The sequence below is a fragment of the Varanus komodoensis genome, unplaced genomic scaffold (assembly GCF_004798865.1).
Source record: "Varanus komodoensis strain SLA01 unplaced genomic scaffold, ASM479886v1 scaffold78, whole genome shotgun sequence".
Taxonomy (NCBI): Eukaryota; Metazoa; Chordata; class Lepidosauria; order Squamata; family Varanidae; genus Varanus; species Varanus komodoensis.
Genome location: NW_025336455.1, coordinates 2,032,570 through 2,056,173, shown reverse-complemented (window position 1 = coordinate 2,056,173; position 23,604 = coordinate 2,032,570). Strand labels below are relative to the sequence as shown.

At 68.3% G+C, this 23,604-nt stretch overlaps 1 protein-coding gene across 6 annotated transcripts; it reads right to left on the bottom strand.

The window, feature by feature from the left end:
* Positions 1-2,114: 2,114 nt before the first annotated feature.
* GPT (glutamic--pyruvic transaminase) lies at positions 2,115-23,604 on the bottom strand. Of its 6 annotated transcripts, none has more exons than XM_044453315.1 (12): positions 23,470-23,604; positions 12,756-12,933; positions 9,714-9,803; positions 9,391-9,499; positions 8,532-8,665; positions 6,891-7,134; positions 6,156-6,235; positions 5,584-5,720; positions 5,210-5,384; positions 4,100-4,255; positions 2,914-3,026; positions 2,115-2,237 (listed from the first exon to the last, which is right to left on the bottom strand). In XM_044453315.1, exons 2-12 carry the CDS (start codon positions 12,891-12,893, stop codon positions 2,147-2,149), a joined length of 1,467 nt encoding a protein of 488 aa, XP_044309250.1. In that variant the 5' UTR covers positions 12,894-12,933; positions 23,470-23,604; the 3' UTR covers positions 2,115-2,146. The 6 variants fall into 6 exon arrangements, with proteins under 6 accessions (XP_044309250.1, XP_044309252.1, XP_044309251.1 ...); XM_044453317.1 differs by lacking the exon at positions 23,470-23,604 and adding an exon at positions 21,262-21,336 and having other exon boundaries at positions 2,134-2,237; XM_044453316.1 differs by lacking the exon at positions 23,470-23,604 and adding an exon at positions 21,249-21,290 and having other exon boundaries at positions 2,134-2,237.

Genomic DNA, 23,604 nt, shown 5'->3' with positions numbered 1-23,604 from the left:
TCCAAAGGCCCACGGTGCCCCCTTCCAGGGCCTCTCCCCGGGGACATGGCCGCCCCCCCACCTGCTCCCCCTTGAGTGGCTGCAATTCCAGCGTCGCCGGGGCGGTCCGAAGGGCAGCGCATCACTCGCACGGAAGGGTCGCTCCCAGGCGGCCGGTGCTTCCTGGCTCCACGCGGCGCAGTCACGCGGGCTCGGCCCCCCCCCTTCAGGGCCTAGGAGCAGCCGGCTGGATCAGACCCGCGCCGTTTCGGTCCAGCCTCCGCGGCCCGCGGTGGCCTGCCGGATGGCTCGGGGTGCAGGGAGCGAAGCCCGAGGGGCCCCGCACGGCGAGCCTCCGGCGACGGGCACTGCAGGGCAGGCGGCTTCAGACCACCGGGACTAATGGCCCCTGCTCGGCTCCCCTGAGCTTGCCGTCCTCCGGACGGGTGGCTGTGCTCGCCGCCCTTCCCAGCCAGCCCCGCACTGGCCGCGCCCGAGAGACGCGCCGCCACCCCTTCCCCGGGCAGGCGCCGGCCCTGCGCCAGAGCCCCGCCGCAGCGCCCCGGTCCCAGAGCCGCAGCCCGGCGGGGAAGCGAGCGCGCAGAGCGGCCCTCGCCCCCCGGCAGGCGGCCCCGTAGCGGAGGCTCGGCGGGCGGGCGCCTGCCCGCTGGACAGCTCCCCTGCGACTCCGCGGCCGCCTTCCGCACTCGGCGCCGGGACCCCTGGACAGCTCCCTCGCCTCGCCTCGCCACGGAGATGCAGGACCCGCGCCGGGCGGAACCGGCCGCGGCAGCAGCGGGAGAAGGGAGAGGAGAGGAGAGGACGCGGGGGCAGAAAGCGCCGGCTCCGGGCGCTCGCTTCTCCGGCTCCCCGCTCCCCACGCCCTCTCGGGCTGCCGCCCGCCGCTCCTCCCGGCGCAGCCGCTGTTGCGGATGCGACCAGCTCCGCGGCTGCTGCCCTCTTCGCGCTGGCTTCCCCAGGACTCCAGCGGCTCCCTCGCCTCAGCGCGGCGCCTGCGGGCCGTTTCGGCGGCCGCGCCCCAATCCGGCCGCGCCTTCCACTGACGCCCCCTCGCAGCTTTGCGGTGTTTCGGCAGCCCCGCTGCATGGGCCAGTGGAGGGGCTGCTGGGGAGGAACCGCAAATGGGAAGCCCCTCCCCGACTGGCAGCTGGCGGGACATTTCCACAGCACGCAGGGGCAGGGCCCCTGGCGGGCGGCATAAGAGCCCCCTAAGTCCTCCATTGCACTCCCCATCGCGGAGGGAGCCGGGCGTCGCTGGCGTTGCCCCCCTTCCCACTCTGCGTGTGCCCTCCCTGGCCGGAGCAGAGGGGCGGCGTCCCGCCGGGCTCTGGCCCTCCCTTGCTCTCTGGGACCCTGTGTGGAGGGGCTCTGGGAGCTCCCGGCCCAGCATCCTCCCCATCCCCAGGCCTCGTTGTCCCCCTCCCTCCCAGGGTCAGCTGCTTGTCCCCGAAGAGGAGCCTGGGGCTGAGCCTCCTCCACCAGTTGCGAGATGGGGTCCCCCCGGCCCATTGCTCCAGCCACCCCCTTTCTTTCAGCACGGGCACAGCGTCGGGGGGGGGGGGGGGGGCAGAGAAAGGAGCCCTGCCTGATGCAGTCACCAAGAGGCCTTTATTGACCCTCTGCAGCCCACAGCCCAGGCACTGAAAGGCCGCAGGCGAAGCACCGTGTCAGCCCCACGCCTGGCCACGAGGTCCAGGGGCCTGAGCAGCCGCGAAGGCACTTCTCTCCCCACTGGAGGTGTGGGGTACAAGGCACTGCTGGCAGTACTGGCCGTGGCACAATGGAAAAGGTGAGGCCGCCGTGGGCGCCCAGGCCCGGTCCCCCACCCCGGAGGCGCCCTCTCTGCCTGGGCTTGGCTCTGTGGGCCTTGCCCATGGGGGTGGCCTCCTGGGCGTGGGAGGGGAGGGGTGGGGAGCACTGCGCTGCCCCCATTCCTGGCCCAGCGTCTGGGGGAATAAGGCAGGCCTGGGGGTGCCCGCCTGCAAGCCACGCCTGAACGGTCGGAAGATGGCGGTGGTGGGTGGGGGGAGCCTCCCAGAGTCTGCAGGTCGCTGGGTGGGGGGGCGCGAAGACAGGTGATGGCGAGGCCATGGGCCCCCCTCGCAGAAGCCCGGCCTTCCTCTCATCCCCGGCCACCGCCTGAGAGCTAGGAGTACTCCTGCAGGAACCGGGCGTGGAACTGGCTCAGTTTCCGCAGCATGAGCTGCAGCTTCTCCAGGGGCGGCAGGATGGTCATTCTGGAGGGGGGAGGAGAAAGGGGAGGTGGGGTGAGCAGCCCCGGGGCAGGGCTCCAAGTGCATGCAGAGGGCACCCAGCCCCCCCCCCCCAGCTGCCCAAGGCGATGCCCCTTCCCCTGGCTGCAGCCACTCCCGGGACCCGGTCCCAAGTAGCGCAAAAGCAGCCCTCAGAGGCCCGGCAGGCAGGTGCTCCAAGAGGTGTGACCCTCGCCTGGGGCCAGCCCCCCTTCCCCGGGGAGGGGTGATGCCGCTCACTGTCAGGGAGGCTGGTGTCAGGGCTGCCCCCCCAACCCCGTTCCCCCCTCCGCAGCCTCAGTGCCACAGCACTCAGCCCCGGCTTCCGGGCTTTCTGCACCTCCCCCCCTTGGCCAAGCCAATCCGCAGCAGCATCCTGGCCATCTGCCTCCCTCAGCCTGGGGCCCTCCCAGCTTTGCTGGCTGGGGGATGCTGGGACTTGTGATCCCGCACATCAGGGGGCAGTCCCGGGGTGGGGGTGGCTGCTGCCTATGGCAGCCACAAGGCCTGAGAGTCGTCCTCCTCCAGGGCTCTCCATGGCCCCCAGGGGTCCGGGACCAGTGCCCCCAGCCGGCTTCCTGGGGATCTCCGTCGGGACCGCTGGTGGCAGCCATCGCTCGGAGTGGGGCCCCGCTCCGCTGCGGGGCTAGCAGGCCTTTACCTGAAGTGAAACGTGCCTTCCTTCTGGCCAAAGCCGCTGCCCGGGACGACGCAGATGCCCGTCTCCTCCAGCAGCTTCAGGCAGAAGAACATGTCTGGAGCCTGCCCTTGCGCCTGCAGAAATGGGGGCCGGGTCAGGGCGGGGGCGCTCAGCGGTCTGGGGGCTGCTGGCGGACAGGAACTGGCCGTGGCTCCCGTGCGCCACAACCCGCAGCGGCTCCAGCTCGGGGCAGGATGGCCGCGCTCGGCTCGGGCCCCACGGGAGCCTGTCTGGGCCAGCCCTGCCCGGGTGCTTCTGGCAGGACGCGGCCGTCCGGTCCTTTCCCACTTAGCGGATTTTCCGCATCCAGAGTAAGATGAAAGGAACCATGGGAAAGCGGAGCTGGATGATGAGCGGAGGACCCCAGGAAAAATCCTGCGGAGCAAAGGGGCGCCTGGGAGGGAGAGGATGGCAGAAGAGAAGGGGCACCCGCGTGTGTGGGGCGGAGTCGCTGTGTGAACGCACCTGCTGAGGGGGGTGTCAAGGCGCTGGAGCAGCTGCTTCCAGCCCCGTGATGGCCAGAGAGCAAGTATGTGAGCCAGGCTTTCTGCGAAGGACGTGGCTGGCCAGCGGTCCTGGAACCAGCGGCCGTTCCCGCCCTCCAGCCGGGCCCTGGGGGCAAAGGGAGAGGGGCTTTCCAGCCCCCAGGACTTCTCGCCATTTGGGGAAGTTGGGGGCATCTGCATCCTCAGTCGTGGACGGGTTGATTGTGCAACGTGCGACCCAAAGAGTCAAGCCATGATTTGCTCTTTAAGGTGTGGGTGTCATCCAGGTGTGCAGCTTTCTTTGCTATTTAAACTTTTGGGAGTGATGCGCGCATTGCGTGTGATCAGCTGATACCAGGAGAGCCCCCGGCACATCAGGCTCAGCTCCACTTTCTGTGGCTTGGGGGGGCACGGGGGGACCACTCCATGGATTTTGCCCACCAGGCAAAGCAAGCCCTGCTCCTAGCCAGTCCTTTGGGCCACCTCTCGCTGTGCTGCCTGCTCTGACCCCCAGGCACCCTCCTTGGCCGTGTGAGAGGAGACCCCTTTCACCGAAAATGCCGAGGACGGGGCCCGGGGCCGACGCACGGGCCCTGCCCCCCCGGAGCGGGAGGGGGCTCTCGAGGGAAGAGCCGCGGGCTGGCTGGGCGGGGGCACCTTACCTGGGCTTCCTGCACGGCGCGCGGCGGCAGGTGGATCTGGGGGAAGGCGTACATGGCGCCCTGCACCGGGTTGCAGTGGATCCCGGGGGCTTGGTTGAAGGTCTGCTCCGTCAGCTGGGCCTTCGTGGCCAGGTCACTCAGCACCGCCTGCTTCTCCTGCGGGATGAGACCCGGGCTCAGCACAGGCTTCCAGGCGGCCTGCCAGAGGCTGGGCCCGTCCTCTCTGCCTTCCGCCTCCACGTGCGCGTCACCAGGGGGCAGCAGCACACACCTGGCGGCCCCACGTGCATGTCGGCGGGACCGGGCTGGAAACCATGCCCCCCCCGCAGGAGCAGGGGCTTCCCGCCCCCAGCAGCACTTGAGTGTGGGTCGAGTTGTGGGTGGCGCTGAACGTGGACAGAGGAACCCGCAGGTCACCTGCCAGGTGCTCCTGGGACGCTCACAGGCCAGGGCGGAGCACCCGGCCTTCTGCCAGGTGTCCGTCCCACGTGGCAGCCCTGCCCCACTTCCTCACGAGAAGAACTCGGCCACGATCCAGCCACTCCAACACTGCTTTGCTTATACCCTTTTCTCATTCAAAAGGGCACAAGATGCTCTTTAAAATTTCCATCCCAAGCAAAGGCCCAGAAGCTGAATCCGTGCGCTGCGTTCGAACGTGGCCCTGCGCACGGTCCCGGCCTCACAAGCCACGGGGGTCCCAGCAGGGGCCCGCCTCCAGGCCGGTGGGGCAGGCCGGCTCCTCTGGGCCCCGGGGCAGGGCTGCCGCCGGGGGGGGGGGGGCGCAGGGAAAGGGGCGGGCTCAGCACTGGGAGGAGCCCCCAACCCAACGGGGGCCGTTCCCCCGCAGAGCCAACGGCCTCGGACCGGGTGCGCCCTCCTGCTCTGGACGCCTCTCTGCCCAGGCTGCAGGGAGGGCAGCTCTGCGGCTGCCGGAGAAGGGGGGGGCCTGGGCGGCCTCCGAGGCCCTGCCTACGCCTTGAGGCTGCAAGGGCGCCCGCGAGCTGCCCCCACTCGGCCTCGCAGAAGGGCAGCGCCGGCCAGGCAGCGAGACGCACAGCCTGGCTCCCCTGGTGCAAAGCCCCCCCACGCCCCCCCACCCGGTTTGCGAACCTGGTTGAACTGCTGGTAGGAAGGGTCCCCGGGCTGGGGGCGATTCACGACCACGTCGAGGAGGATCTGGCCGGCCACCGGCGGGCACAGGCGCACCGAGACCAGCTTGCTCAGCTGCTGCTGGACCTCAGCATCCAAGTTGATCACCTCCATGTACCCACCCCGGAAACCGCACCTGGCGAGATCGGGACGGGGACGTGACCGTGCAGGCCCGGTCAACACTTGGAAACACGATAGCCGCGGCGAGAGGGCTAAAAATACCCCCAGACTCCCAGCACGGCCTGCGCCCGGGTCACGGGCAGGGGCCTGGAGGCAGGCCGCCTCCCCCGCTCCACCCCACAGCCCTGCCCAGGGCGAGGGGCCGCGCGACTCACTCGCCCACGAAGCCCTTGGAGATGGAGTGGAAGCTGGCCAGCTCCACCGTCTCGGAGTACTTGGGGCCCATCTCGAAGAGCACCTTCTTGAACGAGTGGAACTGGGAGCCCTTTGCGTAGACGTTCTCCTGGTACACCTGGGGCGGGAGGACCGCAGCGATGGGTCGCGGGCAGACCCCCCCCGAGGCCCCCCCAGAGTCGGGGCTGCAGGTCCCGCCCTCCCTGGCAGGCACAGGCCCCTTCCGCCAGTGCTGCGTGTGCCGGCCGTGGCTGCTGGGAGTGGCGGACCAGGCACCCAGGGAGCTGCCCCACACAAGCCTTGCCCAGGTGGGAGCCCCCTGGTCTCAGGAGCACAGCCGCCATCCTGCCTGGCCACTGCTGGGGCTGATGGAGGTGTAGTCCAAACGTTCTCCAGAGCCCCAGGAGGCATCCAGGGGGCATCAGTGCGAGCAGGCACTCCGCAGATGTGCTGACGGCTCCCTGGGAGGATGAGGAGCCCCCGACGTCTCAGCAGGGAGACCCCCGGCCCTGGCCCAGTGTGAAATCATGGCGGGGGGGGGGGAACGCTTCACCTCGTCAGCCAGGGGGAACAGGTTCTCTTCCCATGCGAAGCGGATGACGTCCTCGATGCACTGGCGGCTTTGGACCTGGCCTGGGGAGAGCGAGGCAAGCGGGCGCCGGGTGAGCAAGCGGCCGCTCCGAGGCTCGGCACTGGCTAGCTGAGGCGGCTACCCGGACCGGCCGGCCCCGACTTGCTTCCAGCCCAGGGAACGCTTCCAGCAGGCCAAACGATGGCCGCACAGAGCCAACTCGCACGCTCCCACCTCCGCGGCCCTCAGGCAAGGTGGCCCCAGCGCTACTGACGGGGCCTGGCCCCTGGGGAGGAGGTCAGAGCCCCGCTGCCTGGGCCACGGGTCTGCTGAGAACACAGCTCTTTCTGACGCTGGGAGGCAGCAGGTGTCCTGGCCGGAGAGCCGCCCCGGATCTCGGCCGCGGTCCCAGGGAGCCCTCTCTGGGCTGCCTCGGCCTTTCCCAGCCCCGGGACCCGCTCCCCTGGCCCAGCGCCGTGGGACGCTTGGGGCACAGTGCCCAGCGACCCCCCTCAGCTCTCCCCGAGTCCAGCCAGCCACCCAAGGAAGGGCACGGGCGGAGCCGGCGAGGACAGGCTGCTGACAAAGGGGGGGTCCTCTCCCCGGGGCCCTTCTCCCAGGGGGCAAAGGCCTTGCCCGCCGGCCTCCAGGGCCCTGGGAGTCTGTGGCGCCCCCGCCAGGGCTGCCCCGGGGGGGCTCGCCTCCGTGCACACCTACCGGTGGGGTTGCCCGGGTTGATGATGCAGAGGGCGCGGGGGCAGCAGTGCTGGCGGGCTTCGCGCAGGGCCCTCCGCAGCTCCGCCACGTCCAGGGCCCAGCACTGCTGCTCGTCCAGGTAGTAGTCGATTTGCACGGCGTTCAGCTCTGCCAGTGCCGCCGAGTACAGGGGGTACTGGGGGATGGGGATCAGGACGCCGGTGCGCGTGGGCCCCTCCCCGGAGACCAGCAGTTTCAGGATGGTCTGGGGGCAGAGCGAGGGGTCAAGGCGGCAGCCTTGCCAGACTCCTGGCCCTTCCACCCCGGAACCCGCCCCGGCCACGTGCCCTCTGCACGCGCGCTCCGGCTGGGGAAACGCAGCCAGGAAAGCCGAGCGGCAGCTTCAGGCTCAGCGGCGTGGCAGGAGGGGAAGTGTTGTTCTGCTTGCTCCTGGCCACACGCCGGGGGAAATTTGCCTGGCCCGGTTCCTCGGGCTTCCGTCCCACACGAACAGAGCTCTGGAGAGAAGCGCAGGGCGCCTTCCCACGCTTTCAGCAGCGCGTCTAGTTTAGTCCACAGCAGGGATGGTCCCCGTGGCGAGAGAGAGCAGCAGAATTAACCTCCTGCGCGAAGCTGCCCCGCTGCACCAAGTGGCAGGAAGCCCCGAAGCCGCAGGGCAGGGCTTCCCGCGAGAGGGACCGGCTCAGGGGTCTTTCAATGCAAAGAGGCACCTCACAGCGCCAATGGGGTCCCCCCCCATTATGCTGGCAGACTCTGGCATCCTCCCCAGTCCTGGGAGCTCTGGCAGTGACCCAGAGGACTGCCTGGCCTTTCCGGCAAGTGCGGCAGAGCCTGGGGCTGCCTGCTCTCCTTGTGTGCCAGCCAACCCCCCCGCCCCCCGCATGCACCAGCCCCCTGGCCAAGCAATGTGCCGCGCCACAGCCGCCACAAAGGGCCTTTGTGAAGCTGCCCAAGCGCCCCGGCCAGTCGGTGGCCACTCAGGCTGGAGGCAGCTGTCCCAGGACACGGTCAGGGGAGGTCACGCCGCGCTGAGCCCGGGCAGGCCTGGGAGCACGTGACGCGCAGCCTGGCGTCCTGGCCCGGGGCCTCTCGACCGTCCCTCGGCAAATAGCCGGCCGGCAAGCTCCGCTCCCCACCGCGTGCTCCTCCGCTCATCCCCGGGGTGGCGAGGCGTTCTCAGAGGCAGCGGCTCAGGAGGGGCCCGGCAGGCCCCGTCCCACGTGCACCCCAACGCTCCGCCGAGCGGCAGCGGAGGGATCCCCATGCTGAGCCCCTCGCCGGGGTGGCCCCCAGCCTGGCCCCTGCCTGGGGGCCGAGCACGCACGACCTTCGCTGGCAGCACCTTCCCGGGTCCGCCGGGAATTCGCTGGTGACGTTCACCGCTGCTCTGCGTCTTTCGATCTTATCGTTTAGCCTTGCCCTTAAAAGCTTCGTGCCAGATTTGCCGTGGGAGCTGCCCTGCTGCCTTGACCGATTTGGCGTTTGTAAAATCCCAAATGCATCCAGTCCAGGGTCCCCACTCAACTGAGCCCTGCTTTTGCTCACGGAGACGGAAGCTGAGGGCAGCCCAGGCAGCTGCTCCCCTCCAGCAGGCCCCCCGCCCCACCCCAACATGGCCCCAGTGCCCCTCCCTCCACGTACCACAATGGCATCGCTGGCGCCCGTGGAAAGGAAGATGTTCTCTGGCCGGGACGGAATCCCCCCGTCCCGACGCTCGATGAAGCTGGCCACGTCCTGGCGGATGAGCTCGATGCCGGGGCTGGCGGTGTACGCGCCTGGGGAAGAGGAGGGGGTTGCCCAAGAGGGGCTTGGCCGCCAGGGAGGGCTCGGGGACGCAGCGGGGACGATGCCGTGGTGTGTGCCACCAGCCCTGCATGCGTCGCAAGAGGAGGCCACACCGGCCCAGCCAGTGGCCCGCCAAATGTTCGGTGGGAACCCGCAGGCAGGGCAAGCGTCCGACAGCCCCTCCCGGCCAGCTCCCCAGTGGCAGGGGTCCGCAGGTGCACTGGCTCTGGGCGTGGGGCTAGCCTGGGGCCACCGGGACTGCTAGCCAGGGAGAGCCACGTCCTCCAGCAGCATCCCTGATCCCCTTTTAACCTTGCCTGAAATCCCCTTTCTTCTGCCTGCCCCATCCTGGGGCGATCCCAGGGGTCCTAGTGTTGAAAGGGGGCCCCCCTGCAGGCAAGGCATGCATGCCCAGGCCATGATGCTGCCCGCGATGGAGCCCCAGCACCCCCCCACACTGCCTGGGCTCACACACGGAAAAGCTGGCAGCCCCCCCGATGCCTGCTCCACAGGCCTGGTCCAGGAGGGGTGAGGCAATGGCCTGCCGGGGGGGAGGTATCTCAGCCTGACAGCGTCTCATCCCCCACCGAGGGAAGGCGGCTGGTCTGGGGGAGGCGGGAGTGCTGGGCTCAGCCCTGCAGGCTGGAGAAGGGTTTTGGGGGGGGGGGATGAGGGACTGACTGGGGGCCACTCAGAGGAAGAAGGGGGGACTCACCCGCGCTCTGCCCGCCACACGCTGCCAGCAACCGCTGAGCTTTCCGCTTGGCATCCTCGGGAAATTTGGGGTCATTCAAGAGGGCGGGGTACATGCAGAGGGCTGTGACCTGCCAGAGGGAGCTCAGTTTGGCTCTCCGGGGCCCACGTGCCCAGCCCCACGTCAGTCTGGTGAGACACCCCCCCCCACCAAGCGCACTTTCCCCGACCCTGGAGCACAGCCCCTGAGCTGGCAGCCGCTGGCCACACCGGGGGCCGCCCCCAGCATCCAGCAGCCAGCCCAGGCCCTGTAGCAGCCGTGGGGCAGGCAAGAACCCCACCTACCTGCCGGAAGAAGGTGATGGACCTCTGCCCCATCGCTTGGGCATCTCCAATGTTCGCTCTGATCACCTCTGTGAACGGCTTCTTCACCCCCTGCAAGGGAGGGGGGAGGGGAGGGGGGAGGGGGAGGTGAGGAAGCCCCCGAGGGGCAGTGCGAAGCGGCAGCGCCCCCCACAGCCCAGTGCCAGGAGAGCTGCTCCTGCCCCAGCCAGGGAGGCGAGACTGCGGTGGGGCAGGCGGGCTAATGCCAGCCCCGCTTCCTGTGACCCTCAACTACAGCCAGGGGGCCTGCATGCCTAGGGCCACCTTCCCCGACCAGGTCCCGCCCCTGGCCAGGGGGCAGGCAGGCTCCCCTGCATCGGGCCCACCCCCTTCCTCCCCGGAGCCTGGGCTCCCCCCACCCCGATCCTCAGAACAGCCCTGTGAGAGCCCACCCCGCACCTGGCCGCCGTCAGCCCCACAGCCCAGCAGGCCTCCCCACTCCCGTGCAGGTCTCTCCCTGCCACCCCACTCCACCCCACCCTGCTCCCAGCCCCCCGGCAGGCGGCAGGTGTGGAAGCCGCCCGGCCATCCTGGGCCGGTTGTTTCTGCGGCTGGGGGCCCTCGCGGGCCTTTCCCTGCCCGAGGAGGCACAGAAGAGCAGGGTCATGCCCCGCCGCAGATCCTCTTTCTCCTGGGGGCTTTTGCGCCTTCATGGTTGTACAGCAAGCAGAAATTCAACAGGTGCAGCTTGCCCTGCCTGTTGAACGTCTGCCTGGAGTGTCATTCATCAACTCTGGAGGCCTGCCAAATGGCCTGGTGGCAGCCTAAGAACAGCCTCCTCTTGTCTGGCGCCCCCCTGATGACTGGACCACAGCACCCAGAATCCCCAGCCAGCTTTGCTGGGTGTTGCGGTGCAGCGTGTCCAGAGGTGCCAGGAGGAAGGGGGCTGCTGTGGGGCGAGGAGGCCCTTTCGGGTCTTCTCCGCCTTCTCCTCTGGTGCCCCCCACGGGGTCCTGAGCCAAGAGCACAATGCCGGGCTCGGCATCCGCACCGCACGGGTTGCCATGGCAGCGGGACGGCCGACCAGTGGGGCTGCAGTGCACCGAGGGGAAGCGAGGAGAGGTCCCCACGGGGGTGGCGGGCGGGTGGGCGGGCGGCCAAAGCTGCCTGGCCGGGGGGACGTGGGAGAGCAACAGCTCCAGCGAACCTTGGAACACACCCGCTGCACGGGGCCGTGCCAGCCCGGGGTGGCCTCGCTCCCACCATCCTGGAGCTCTGATCCAGCCTCGTGAGGGAGGCGGGGTGGGCGAAGCAGAGAGGCCCGAGGCAGCGGCATGGCCAGGACGGCCCCCTGCCTCGCAAGGGCTCCCGGGCACCAACAGCCCCGGAAGCGTGGCGTGGCTCGTGCGGGAGGCCAGGGAAGCCCGCCGCACACCCATCAAGGCTGCCCCTCGCATGGGATCAGGGCACTTGGGGGCCGTTTCCGTAAATCCCTCATGCACGGCTAAAATGCCCCACGCTCTGTCTGGCCCTTTTTCCTGGGCTGCAAAAGTGACGCTCGCCTTCCCTGCTGTGGCTGCACCCTTCCCCTTCCCCTTCCCCTTCCCCTTCCCCTTCCCCGTGCCTGTCTCTGTACTGTGAACTCCTAGGGAGACCCACTGCAGGAGAGAGCTCCATGAAGGGGGCCGCTGTGATCGATCGCTCTCTGTGACAACCTGTGCAGCATGGGCCGCCCCCCATCTCAGCACGGTCTGAGATCCCCCCACCCCCATCAGAATGGCCACCTGCACCCAAAGCCTCAGGAAGCCGTGGGGCGCCTCTGAATGGCTTGTGGGTTTTGATGAGCGCGTGCTGAGCGCAGGACCAGTGGACTCGGAGCGGGGCCAGGACGGCCCCCAGCCCCAAGAGGGACCCCCTTCCTTGCAGAGCCACGCAGATCTCGCCATGTGGCTTTCCCGGCACAGCACGGCCGAGACAGCCGTGGGCACGGGGGGGGGGAGTCCCCTTCCACACTGCGGAGGGTCCCAGGCCGAAGCCCCAGGGGGAACCGCCTCCCTGTGGGGTCAAGAGCTTCGCACCCCCACCGCTTTGCTCTGCAAAAGCTAAGAGGACCACCCTCCCTTCAGCTCTTCTGTGCCCAGACCCTGACGCCCGTTCCACCCGCTTCTTTTCATCCTGATAGTCAGAGCGTAACCTTTCGGCCTACTTCTGCAACCCGGTGCCCCCTGGCCGTGTGGCGGAATGAGGGGCTGGGAGAGATAGAAGCTGCATCCCGGAGAGCACCCGCTCCCTCGCAGGAGGCTGTGGCCGCTTCCACCAAGAGGGACTCCCGCACGGAAAGGAGCCACTTGCGTGCCAGCACCCGGCTTGGCCCGGGCACTTTCGCCGGCATCAGCCTGCTGCCCTCTCTCTGTCGCCAAGCCCCCCCCCCCGCACCCGCCTGCTGCCGCTCGACAACCGCCCCGGGCTCAGGGGCAGGCTGCGTCTCCCACAGGCCGCCACGGGGAGTGAAAGGCGGGCCGGCCACGCAGCAGGTCTTGGCGGTCAAGCCCACCTCTTCCTCCTCTCTTCCCCCCTGCGGGGCGCCACCCCCCTGCAGCCTCGGCCACGCTGCCGCTGCCGCCTCCAGCCCGTGCCTGCCACGTTTGCCACCGGGTCAGAAGAGACGCCAAGCCCTGGCAGGAGGGGAGGGGCAGCCCAGAGGGATCCCCGTCACAAAAGGAGCCCCCGACCCTTGCAAAACGGGCGCCTCGACCCACCCGGGGCTCGGATTCGCAGGCACGAGTGCAGCTCAGCACCCCAAGCCCAGACGGAGGAGGGCAGGAATATTAATCAAAAAAACAAAACAAAAACCACCTGTTGCTTTCGGGACCTTGGCGAGAGGTGGGACTGGAGCCGTCCTTGCCTCGCAAGCCTCCTCTCGAGCAGCCCCGGGGACAGCTCGGCGCAAGCCCAGGCCGGAGCGCGGCAACGAAGCGGGTCGCGCGCGGGGCCGCCCGAGCCAAGGGGAGCCGCCCGCCGGCCCGGGGCCCCGGGGACGGGCGGGCGCGCGCGCGCTCTCACCTGCCGGAGCTCCTTCTCCAGCTGCACGGCCCGGGCGACGATGGGCCCCCGCACCGCGTACTCCACCCTCTTGACGGAGGGGTTCATGGAGGCCAGGGTGAGCGCCCTGCCCCGCCGCGCCAGCCCGTTCTCCGCCATCCCGCGCCGGTCCGCCTGCTGCTGCCGCTGCTGCGGGGCCCTGCAAAGCGAGAGGGCGGCAGGGCTGAGCCGCCGGCACGGCCCCCCCGCTCCCGCAGCCCCGCGGCGGCCGCACCGCAGGACAGCCCGGGCGAGCCCGCGCAGGAGTCCCGCCTGCATGGGACGCCGGCCGGCCGCCTCCGCTCGCGGGTAAAGTCCTGCGGGGAGCGGGCGGTCGGAAGGGCAGGGCTGGGCTGGGCTGGGCTGGGCGCGGAGCCGCGCAGGTGGCAGAGCGCTGCCGGTTCCCGGCCGCCGAGCGGAGTGCGGGTGGCCTGCAGGGAAGGGGAGACAGGCCGGCCCGGCCGCCCGCGCCCCCGCCCCCGCGAGCCCGGCCTGCGCTGGCTGCCCTCCTGCCCCGGAGAAGGGCCCTACCCGGCCGCCAGGCAGGAACGGCGAGGCTGGCTGCTGCGCGGCCGGCGGGCGGGGGGAGGGCAGCCCCCCCAGTGCAGGGCAGGAGGGAGGGGACTCGGCTGGAGGACAGAGCCACATTGTGGAGAGCGGCTGTCGCCACGCCGCGCCTCGGGGGACAAAGCCGCGAGGCAGCGCCCCCCTTCCGGTCCCCCGCAGAGCCTTTCAGCGGCCCCGGGGGGGCTGCCCAGGCGGGCCAGGAGCGGGAAAGGGGTGGGTGCAGAGCCCGTGCCCCGCTTGGCGTCGGAGCCAGGCCCGAGCCGGGCGGGGGGCGCGCTGCGAGGCGGGACCGGCGCCGAGGCACCGGCGCGGTGCGGAGACGGCCGCCCAGGTCGGAGCGCGCGCCCCGGGGCAGCGCACGGGCGCCGCGGGCCGGCGCCACTCGCCCCTCCTGACCGAGCTCGGTGGGCCGCGAAGCGCGGTCCCGGTCCGGAGGCCGCTGCCGTCCAGCCTTCCCAGGCGCGCCGCGACCCGCGCCGCGCTCGGCTCCCCCGGCCCGGCTCAGCGGAGGACGGCGCCTGCCGCAGCGGACCCCCCCCCCCCCCCGGGGCGCAGGCTCCGAGCGCGGCAGGCGCGGGACCGCGTCTCCCAGCGAGGTCTCCGCCCCGCAAGCCGCTCCCGCGCGTCCGTGGCGCCTCTGCCCGGGGCGAGCGCCCCTCGCCGAGCCCGCGTCTCGCTGCGCCCCCGCCGGCGCGTCCACACGCGCGGCGCGTGTGCACAGCCAGGCCCCGCAGGGGACCCACGGACACCGCCCGCCCCCGAGGAGAGGGCCGGACCCGTGGCCGGCGATGCTTCTTCCGGAGGGGAAGGGGCACACGAGTGCAATGGAGCGCTCCACCCACCGTGCCAGACGCGCCGGTTGCGGACTACCGCTCCCATCAGCCTCAACCAGCATAGCCCATGGCCAGGTATGCTGGCAGGTGATGCCCAACCCACCTCGAGAGCACCAGGCTGAGGAAAGCTGCGCCACATCTTAGGGGGGGAACGGGGTGGGAAGAGAAGGACAGTCTCAGTGTCTGCCTGGTCCGAGCATGAAGGTGCTGCGATTATTAATTGCCACATCAATATCCTCTTGTGAGGGACCCAAGGCAGCTTGAATGTCCCTCCTCTCCATTTTGTCTTTACAACAACCTTGTGAGGTAGGCCAGGCTGAGAGTCGATGGCTGGCCCAAAACCACCCAGCGCACTTCACGGCAGAGTGTGGATTAGAGCGCAGGTCATGAATCCCAGCCCAACTCTAACCACTAGACCACCCTGACTCCTGAATCAGGAAAGGATCGCCAGTGCAAGTGGATTAAGCAAGATTCCCCCAACCTAGTGTCCTCCAAATGCATTGGACCACAACTCCCATCAGCCTGCCCAGTCCCACCCCAAACAAGCACGCACATCATGGCTACTCCTCTCCGCCATTTCTGAAGACAGAACACCTGGGATCCACCCAGATTTCTCTCCAGGCTTCGATGAGGCACGCGGGTCCCTTGGGAGGCAGGCAGCAAAACGCCCAAGCACAGCGGAAGTAAAGCAGCGGGGACTGGCCCACGCAGGGACACGCCGGGCTCCCGACTGGCCACGGAGTGAGTTGTCTGGTTGTGTGAACCGAGCCACAGCAGCCACGAACAACCCACCGTTCCAGACCCAGCAACGAAGCGTGGGCTCCCCTTGTGGGCTGTCGAAGTTAACAAGCCACGGAGAGCATCGCTGTGCACCCGGCACAACCACACGTGGCTCCTTGGCAACCCACACTTCGCCTGAAGCACGTGTTGCTGCGTTGTGTGAGCGCGGCCAGACCATCGGTCCCACGCAAGTGAGAAGGCGCGGGTCCTCGTCCCCTGGGCACGTCTCGCGGACCCAGGAAAGACGGGCGCGAGAGGCGGGGGTGGCTGAAGAAATGGCCACATGGAGCCACCCCTCGAGCCCCCCGGGAAAAAGGAGGCAGAGCTGGGGTGACTCAGACCCCCTCCAGGACTGGCAGGAGGAGCCACGGGGTGGACCACCTGCCGCACTGATGCATGGGGGGGCGTCCCCCGCCAGGGCAGGCTCTCCCAGCATCGCTGGACACAGCAGGAACCACGAGTGGAGTCAGACAGCGAGGAGCGCGAGGAGAGCTGGAGGGAGGCCTGGGTGCCCCTGACCAGGGCCTGGGTGCAAAGGACCAGCCCGCTCCAGAGCCCCCCACCCACAAGGCCCCCTTCCTCCGCCCTGGCTGGGCTCCTTCCAGAGGCTTAGGGGGGGCACCAGGGGAGCTTGCCCGACTTCGTGTGAGCAGCAGCACAGCTGACCACGGATCTCCATCATCAGCCCCCCAACTGGCTGACCCGTGTGGCCGCGTGTGGGACGCCAGCCCTTTGAGAACAGGCACGGCTCAGGTCCCACAGACGGAGCGTGTGCGGCGGTGCTCCTTGCATGTCGCACGCACCTGTCCCTGTCCGGAGAAAGCTTCATGCTGCGAGCCGGGAGAAATCGCAGCGGCCTCAGGGCGCAAACACCTGCATGGCGCCATCCAGAGCGCATGGAAGGATGCTGCTCGCCCACTTTCCTGGAGCACAAGCGCTGCTGTGGATTTGCCAGTCGGGGGAGAAGAGCCCCCGTCTGCGTGCTGACAAAGGCCGAGGTTAGAGCTGGGCATGGAGCACAAGCCACCCATCAGCTGCAGCCGGGGGACATCCTGGAATTTTGGGCCGAGCCTTCCCGAGCCCCCCTCACCTGCTGTTCCATGCTCAGGTGGCGCCCAGCACCACCTTCACCCTGCGTTGGTGGTTAGCAGGCCCATCCCCAGCTGGAGCAGCGGCAGAGCCTGGATGTGGCGGACGGAGTGGTCCCTTTGTCTTGGGACAGAACACTCCGGGACAGAACTCTCTGGAAATTCTGGGGACAATGCAAGGCTGGCCCTGACCTGGAGGAAGCCAGACGTGCAGGCTGAGACACCCCTCGGCTGCATCTCCCTGGCTATTCGGCAAAGTGCAAAAGTGAGCACTCTGCAGGTTTGGGGGCCCTGACGAAGGCCCAACCATTCCACCTACCGGAGCCATCCCTGTGCTCACTCCCAGCCCGGGTTCAGAGGCAGAGTTTTGCTTCTCACCTCCTAGAGAGGTGAGCTTGGTGGGCCGTCATACAGGGATTTTGCTTAGCAGCACCCCAGTTTGGAGAGGAGGAGAGGAAGACCCCCCCCCCCAAGGAGGACACTGCCCACCACCACCGTGCCCAAGTTCTTCCCCAGCAACTTGGCTCCAAAGCCTGTTTCTTCCTGAGAAAAAAAGCAGCAGCAGGCCGGCAGGGCAGGGCAGGGGAGGCCTCGGTGGGCCTGCTGGTCTCCATTGCTGTGGCCATGCAGTTCCCACCTCCTGTCCAGCGGGCTCAGACCAACCTGGTGCCACCTGCTGCATTAGGCCACAGCCAGCCATGCCGGCTGTGGCTGCTGGGAGGTGCAGTCCAGCCCATCTGAAGGGCAGGCTGCGTTAGGACCTCTGAGATGTATTAACTGTGGGCAGCCAGGGCTGCCAGGCCGGGAGCCGTGCCTGGTCACCCCCTCGCGGCGTTTCCAGCACGCGGCCTGAGCGGCACGTGGGTTCCCCACCTTTTGCTAAGAATATCTGTCTCTCCTCTTCTCCTTCCGAGGCCTTCAGGCAGGCACCCTCCCTTAAGCACTCCGAGCATCCAGACCCGTCCTAAGAAGGACTCTGTGCTGCTGTTCCTGCCGCAGCTCTTCCGTCTCTGGCCTCCTCCTCAGACAACTCCCTGGCCTGCCTCTGGCCCAGCTTTTGTTTGCATTGCCAGCCTTTCCCTCAACTGATTAGATTTGTCCCACGTCGATCTGGCGGCCACTGAAGTTGCGAGCTTGGTCGTGCCCGGTGCCGGGCTCCCCCCCTCGGCTTTCCCACCTCCCCATGCGCCCTCCGGCTCTGCGCAGCGCTGCCTCCCCAGAGGCTCCCCGCCTCCCCTCTCCTCCATGACGGAACCAAACAGCTGCCACTCCCAGGCGGGCGGTCACTCGCCGCCCACGTGCCCCTCAGGTCTATTTTTACGATAAAGCACAGACCCGAGGGGCTCACCTCTTGGCTTGCCCGCGTCTCTCCCCAGCTGGATGGCTCCCGTTCCCGCTGTGGCGCACCGTACCTTTTGGCTAGAGGTCCAAAGACGCGCCGTGCGAGAAAGGCTCCCCTGTCTGCCCGGAATCCCCGCTTGGGGGCTTCAGTGGCCCAGGAGGCCCCTTCTGGCTGGCGCTGTCTCTATGCTTCACTGAAGGACCCCTTCGCGTCCTTGCGCTGTCCTGTGTTTATCACAGTTCACTTTAAATTAGCATATATACCTAATTAAATATTGTTTTATTGTAGATGTTGTTGCTATTATATTCTGTAAGCCGTCCAGAGAGTTATTCTGGCTAGTGGGTGGGGTAGAAAGGAAATGGAATAATAAAATTAATAATACTGAGCAAGAGGAGAGGAATGCCCAGCCCGTCTTTCTGCAGCCGGTGTGCATCTCCCGCACGCCTCGTGCGCCAACCACCCACGTTCCCCTTTCTCGCAGCATCGAAAGGCACGTGGTGACGCGTGGCTGGGCCCTGCTTTTGCCGAAGGGCGCCTTTGGTGAGGGGCTGAGTGGGAGCGGGAGCAAAGCAAAGGGGCCTTTTCCGTGGGGAGGTCAAGTGACCATCCAGCGTCCTTCAGCCCTGGCACTGCGATGCTGGGAGGGCAGGAATCGCTTTCCTCTCTGACCTCTGCTCCCCCAGACAGGGTTCCTGCCACGCTGCCGCCAGCAAGGGTGGACCCTCTGACAACCCCCAGTCCGGGCGCTCTCCTTTCAGCCCAAACCCAGGAAAGATCAGAAGGGGATTGGTATTCCCTTGCCCAAACCCCAAGCACACACAGGTCCACAGTCCCGTCAGAATCCTGAAAATGCAAGTTGGGTGGCCACGGGCTCCGTCTTGTGGGCCCAGAGAGAAGCAGGCACTTAAATTCCCCAAGCAGGCACACGCCGAACGTTGAAGAGGGAATTGCAAGAGGAGGTTGTGGACACACACACACGGAACTGGTCAACCTAGTTTAGCCAGTTCCGTGTCACCTACTTGGGAAGAGTGTTGGGTTTCAGAGAATGTGCAGAGTTCGTTGCTGGGAGGATGGTCCCCGAGAGTGACCGGGCCTTCCGTCAGATGGCCTCAGGAAGGCCCTGGGCACACGCACATTTTTATGGGGGCCCTGCTTCACCCAGCCTCTCAGCAGGCCGATCATGCAATGCCCCCTTGCCGGGTGTCCGTGGCCCAGTGGCAAATCAGAGGACTCAGTGGCCGACCACTTATCTGGCTGGAACAATAAAGGATGTCGCAATGGCCACCGGCTTACATGGCCTTACAAGGAGAGTGGGCAACTTCATGGAAGACTGCGAAGGCTATCGCTGCTACTAGTCCTCATGGCCCAGAGCCAGGGGGCCTGTGGGCACCAGCAGCTGGGGAACGTGGGCAGGAGGGTGCTGTGCCCCTCGTGCCCGGCCCTCGGTTTGCCCGGCTCTCCCGCTCCTTTGCACCGTGGCCCGCAGGCGGCCCGCACTCCCTCCCAAGGGGCGTGTGTGGGAGAATCCTCTCCAGGGCCCATTCAGCCAGGAAAGGGCCCCGTCAGCAAAAGCTGGCATGCAAAGGGCCCCGTCAGCAAAAGCTGGCACTGCCGGTGCCACCTCTCCCGTGCTGTGCAAACAGAGATAAGGCCGGCAGGTGAGGGGAAATGCCCTTGGGGCAGCAGCCACTCCGGTGCCGCGCCGGCGCCGGCGCCGCCGAGCGAGCCTTCCCGGAGTCTCCCCTCCGAGCGGCGCCGCCTGGTGGATCGCGGCCCGCCTGCGCCCCGCTGGCTCAGCATCGCCTACTTTGGGGGAGGGGCCTTCCCAGCCTCACCTGGACACGGCCCAGCATCCTGCCTCCAGCCACGGAGAGCCGGTGGCCCCCCGCAGTACGCGAAAGCGCACGCCCGCCCCGCTCTCTCCCGCCGGCACCGGCCGGGGAAGCGCGCCCAGCGAGAGGCACCGACATGACGGCACCTCAGGGCAAGGCCGGCCCCAGTCCGGCGCACGCTTGCACGGGAGTAGCAGCCATTGCCCTCAGTGGGGTTTCCTCCAGCGGAGGCGCGCCGAGCGCAAGGCCTCGGCCAGAGATGCCGGAAAAGCAGCAAGCGCGGGCACCGCTCGAGCCCCCGGCCACGAGCCCGAAAGCTGGGGCGGGGGGAGTTGCCCCGTCTTTTTGCCGACCTGCTCCCCTGCCTTTAGCAGCAGCCGCTCTGCTTTGAAGACGTGGCAGCCCCAGAGGACAGCAGGGCGCACCGCCGTGGCACCAGCGCCCAGGACTGGCAGGGGGAGAGGGGCGAGATCCCCGCGGGAGGGGAGGGGAGGGGAGCAGGACGGGGGCAGGGGGCCCTTGGGCCGAGCGGCTGAGGCTCCTGACACACTCGCTGACGCAGCCGCGCTCTCTGCCCCCCCGCCCGCCCCTGCACTTTGCCCTCCCCGTCGCTTCCTCCTGCGGGGGACCCGCCTTCTGAGCACACGGGCGGACGGACGGGCGCTTCCCGCTCCTCGCTCAGAGCTGCGACTGGCCAGGTCCAGCCCCCTCCTAACACGCAGGCACCCCGGCCGAATTTCCGCCTGCCGCTCCAAGGCCCAGGACCTTCCGCGTGCGTTTGGCGACGCGGTTGGTGCTCGGTCTGGCTGTCGGAGAAGCGGTCGATCCGCAGGTCTCGGGATGGCAGGCAGGAATGCAGCCGGTGTGGGACCTCCGGGGCCCGCCCTCCCAGGAAGCGGGTGACGCTCCGGCTCCACTGGCGCACTGCATGGCCAGGCACGCCGGGGCTTTCCTGCCCCAAATGCCCCCGTGGCCTTGGGCCGGCGGCGCTGCACGGGGGGGCGCCTGCATCCGGAGAGGCCGCTCTTGCTAGGGCAGCCACATCTCTCGCCCGACTGCCCCCACCGCATCTCCAGCTCTGCCTCCCCCAGGCCAACCGCCGGCCTCCCTGCCCCCCCCCCCCCGCTGCAGCCACCGGTCCCCCCTCGCGTTACGCTGCCCGCCCGGCTCACCTCCGCCCCCTGCCAGGCTGCTGCAATGGACCACCCACCGCCAGGCTCACGCATGCGTGGGGGGCCGCGGAGGAGCCCCCCCAGAAGAAGCCACAGTGCCCCCAGGCTTTCCAGAGGGCCGGCCCTCCCAGGAAGTGGACTGGGTGCCCGCCTCAGGCAGGCGTGGGGAGTGGCAGCAAACAGCCCGCACCTGCCGGAGGGGACCAACACGCTGCGGGGCCTGGGGTGCCAGAGAGCCCGGCCGGCCCCTCTCCCCGTGCCGCTCATCCCGGCAGGCCAAGGGAGCTGCCCCTGGCCCTGCAGCGCCACCAAGGTGCCCCCGAGGCTCCAGCCGTTGGCTGCCCCAGGCACCACTGTGAGCGGGTGCCCGCCACAGGGAGCCTCTCCAGAAGGGGGCCTGGAGGCATACGGGCAAGCTCCCAGCACGCCACACGGACCAGGGAAGGAAACCCCCTGGCTCTGGGGCCCAGCACAGGGGCCGGGGGCAGAGCGAAAGACAGGCAGACGTGTGTGTGTGTGTGTGTGGGGCACAGTGACATGAACAGGAGCTGTGCAGTGAAGGCCCTCTGCACATGCCCAGAGGCAGATAGTTCCTGAGCCAAGCTCTGGTGCACACATAAGGAGGCGAACGCACGGCGCACTCTGGCGGGAGCATCCCAGCAGGGTGCCGGGAAGTGCGCTCGCTCGCCCCGAAGCAGTCCCTGTCCTGCTCCCTGGACCAGCTACGCAGGCGCCCGAGACCGTTTTTGGAGGCTCGATGGACACTCGGTGCAGCTGGTGATCCACCTCCAGGCCTCCCTCGCCAAACCAGGGACTGCTGGCTTTCTTCACTAAAAGAGTGAGCGCGAAGGCGACCCTCACCTGAAGGACTCACCTCCTTCCTCGAAGCCCGGCTCCAGAGCAAGGCCGGCTCTCGCACCACGTCCCGTTCGTTCGGGCCGAGGGATTCCCTGGAGGTGTCCCGGCCACCCCATGAGATGCCCTCGTGACCCTCTGCAATAATTAACTCTCGAATTTGGCTACACCCAGGGAGAAGATCGAGGCAGCCGCCGCATCCCTCCGGCCAACAGCCCGTCCTCTCCACCCCCCCCCCGCCTCTGTGACCAGGCAGCTGCCCCCTGCCTATGTCCAAACATCGCCCTCCCCCCCGAGCTGCCTTCCAAGAGATCCCCGGAGTGCGGCAGCCTCCAGAACTCGCCTGGGATTTTCCAACTCCGTGCTCCTCTTGTTGGATGAAAGAACAGCCCCCCGGGGTCAACGGTGTGGCAAAGTAATTTTAGACCCTGGAATCGATGGCGTTGCCGGCTGCCCAGGAGGGACACATCCAGCACATCTAGTGCGCCACACCAAAGTCCCCAGCGCTTCTCTCCTCATCCCCCCCCACCTCCGTTCCACACTCCGCAGCTGCCTCCTCACTCCTCCCAAGTCACAATGTTTACCGAGGCAGATTAAAAGTGCGGTTTGGCATCTGAGACTAGCTGAGCACCAGGAACCGATCCCGTTTCTGCTGCTCCGACCCCCTCCTTGCCTGCCACCCTCTGGGCACCCTACCCGCCCCCCCGCCCCCGGGCAGGACTGGCCACAGAGGGCAGCAGCTCCCGTTTGGGCTCGGCAGCGTGACGGCACCTCCCCCCGGACATGGCTGGGGGAGGCTGGGGGGGCGGGCCGTGTGCCAGACCAGGGGGTGGCATCTCTGCCAGTCGCCGGAGCATCACCGGCCCCTCCTGCGGCTTTGCTGCACCCGGTGCTGCGGGACTGGGTTGGCGCCCCCCGTGCGAGGGCCGCTGCGGCAGGGGCTGTCCCAGGGCCGGGCCGGGCACTCTGCCCCCCTCACGCAGCACCCGGCTCAGGAAGGCAGAGCCAAGAAAAGGCCCCTGAGAAAAGCAACCCATTTGCAGTGACAGGAACTTGGCTGGCACCGCCGACCGCCCCTCTGAAAGGACCAGGAAGCAAGAAGAGTGCGAGCCCCCCCCACCCTCCCGCCTCGGGGATTCAGATGTAAAGCAGGCCTTGGCAGGGGGCGGTGGGGTGGGGGGCAGGGAAGGCATTGCTCCGGGGCCTCCTGGGCGCCTCCAGGGGCTCCAAGTCAAGGCCACTTCGCAGTGGCCCTTCGATGTCGTCTCCTCGCAGCCGCTCCGGAGCTGCGCCGAATCAAAGCTGGCTTCGCAAAGGGCCTCGCAAGGTGGCGGGGGGCGGGGTGCCCTGAGCTGCACAGGGTGTGCTGCTCCCCTCCGGGTTCTGGAACAGCATCTCTCTTCCACACACAGAAGGGCAGTGAAGGGGGCTTGGCAGCACCCCCACCTCTGGCTCAAGGGGCAAAGCAGCTGCGACAGCCCCCCGGGGCTGCAGAGAGGCAGTGAGCCGAAGAGAGCAGAGCCACTCGGCTCAGGGTGGCAGGTCACCCCAAGAGCAAACCAGGGGTTCTCTTCACGGGCCGCTGGTCCACACGGCCGGGTCCAGGCCACACAACAACACAGTGACAAGCTGCAGTCCATCCAGCGGTTGCCCCGTGCCCTTGAGCTATCCCCGACCAAGGGTGACCCCTAGAATTGGTGCCCAGCAAGCCCTTCCAAGTGCCAGGCTGCGGGTTCCTTCTGGGGCCGGTCCATCTGCGAGGGCCTCCCTCCCCTCGCCCCCCTCCCCTCCCCTCGCCTCCCCCAGCCACTGGCCCTGGGTGGGTCCCACGGGTCCCGGGCTGTCTGGGCAGGAAGCAGAATTGCCAAAGCTCCAGCCCCTAGCAAGGGCAGCCTCTTCCCCCAGGAAGGCACCCTCTGCCCCAGGGCCGCTTGCAGGGAGGCTGGGCTGCCCTCCCTCTCCCTCCCAGGCACGGGGGGGGGGGGGGCAGATGCCCCCCAGCCAACCCTCTTCCCCGGCTTTATGCCAGGGCCTGCCACGCAGCCGTGTGCTCCGGGGAGACCAACAGTGCCCCGGCCCCAGGAGCCCACAGGGCCACGTGACAGGAGCGCCACACAGAGCGAGGACTGCCAGGCGCCCGAGGGCTCAAGAGCCCCGCCTCCCCTGCGGCCCACAGAACCGCTGCGGGGCCCAAAAGTAGCTAACTTGCCTCCACGACGGTCGTTACCTTGTACTTGTTTCCCGCTTTTGCTCCTCGCATGCAGAAGGCAGGACGGCTTCCACAGTCCCCCGCTTTCTCGCCTTTTCAGCCTCACAACACCCTTGCGAGGTGGGTCAGGCTGAGAACCACAACTGGCCCACA

Bases quoted from the DNA above. Each gene is read 5' to 3' on its own strand.
- GPT (XM_044453315.1), bottom strand. From the start codon at position 12,893: ATGGCGGAGAACGGGCTGGCGCGGCGGGGCAGGGCGCTCACCCTGGCC. The intron at 6,236-6,890 runs GTAGGTGTGCAC...CGCTCTCCCCAG, and splicing joins CAACCCGGGCAACCCCACCG to GCCAGGTCCAAAGCCGCCAG. The intron at 2,238-2,913 runs GTAAAGGCCTGC...TCCCCCCTCCAG, and splicing joins GAAGGCACGTTTCACTTCAG to AATGACCATCCTGCCGCCCC.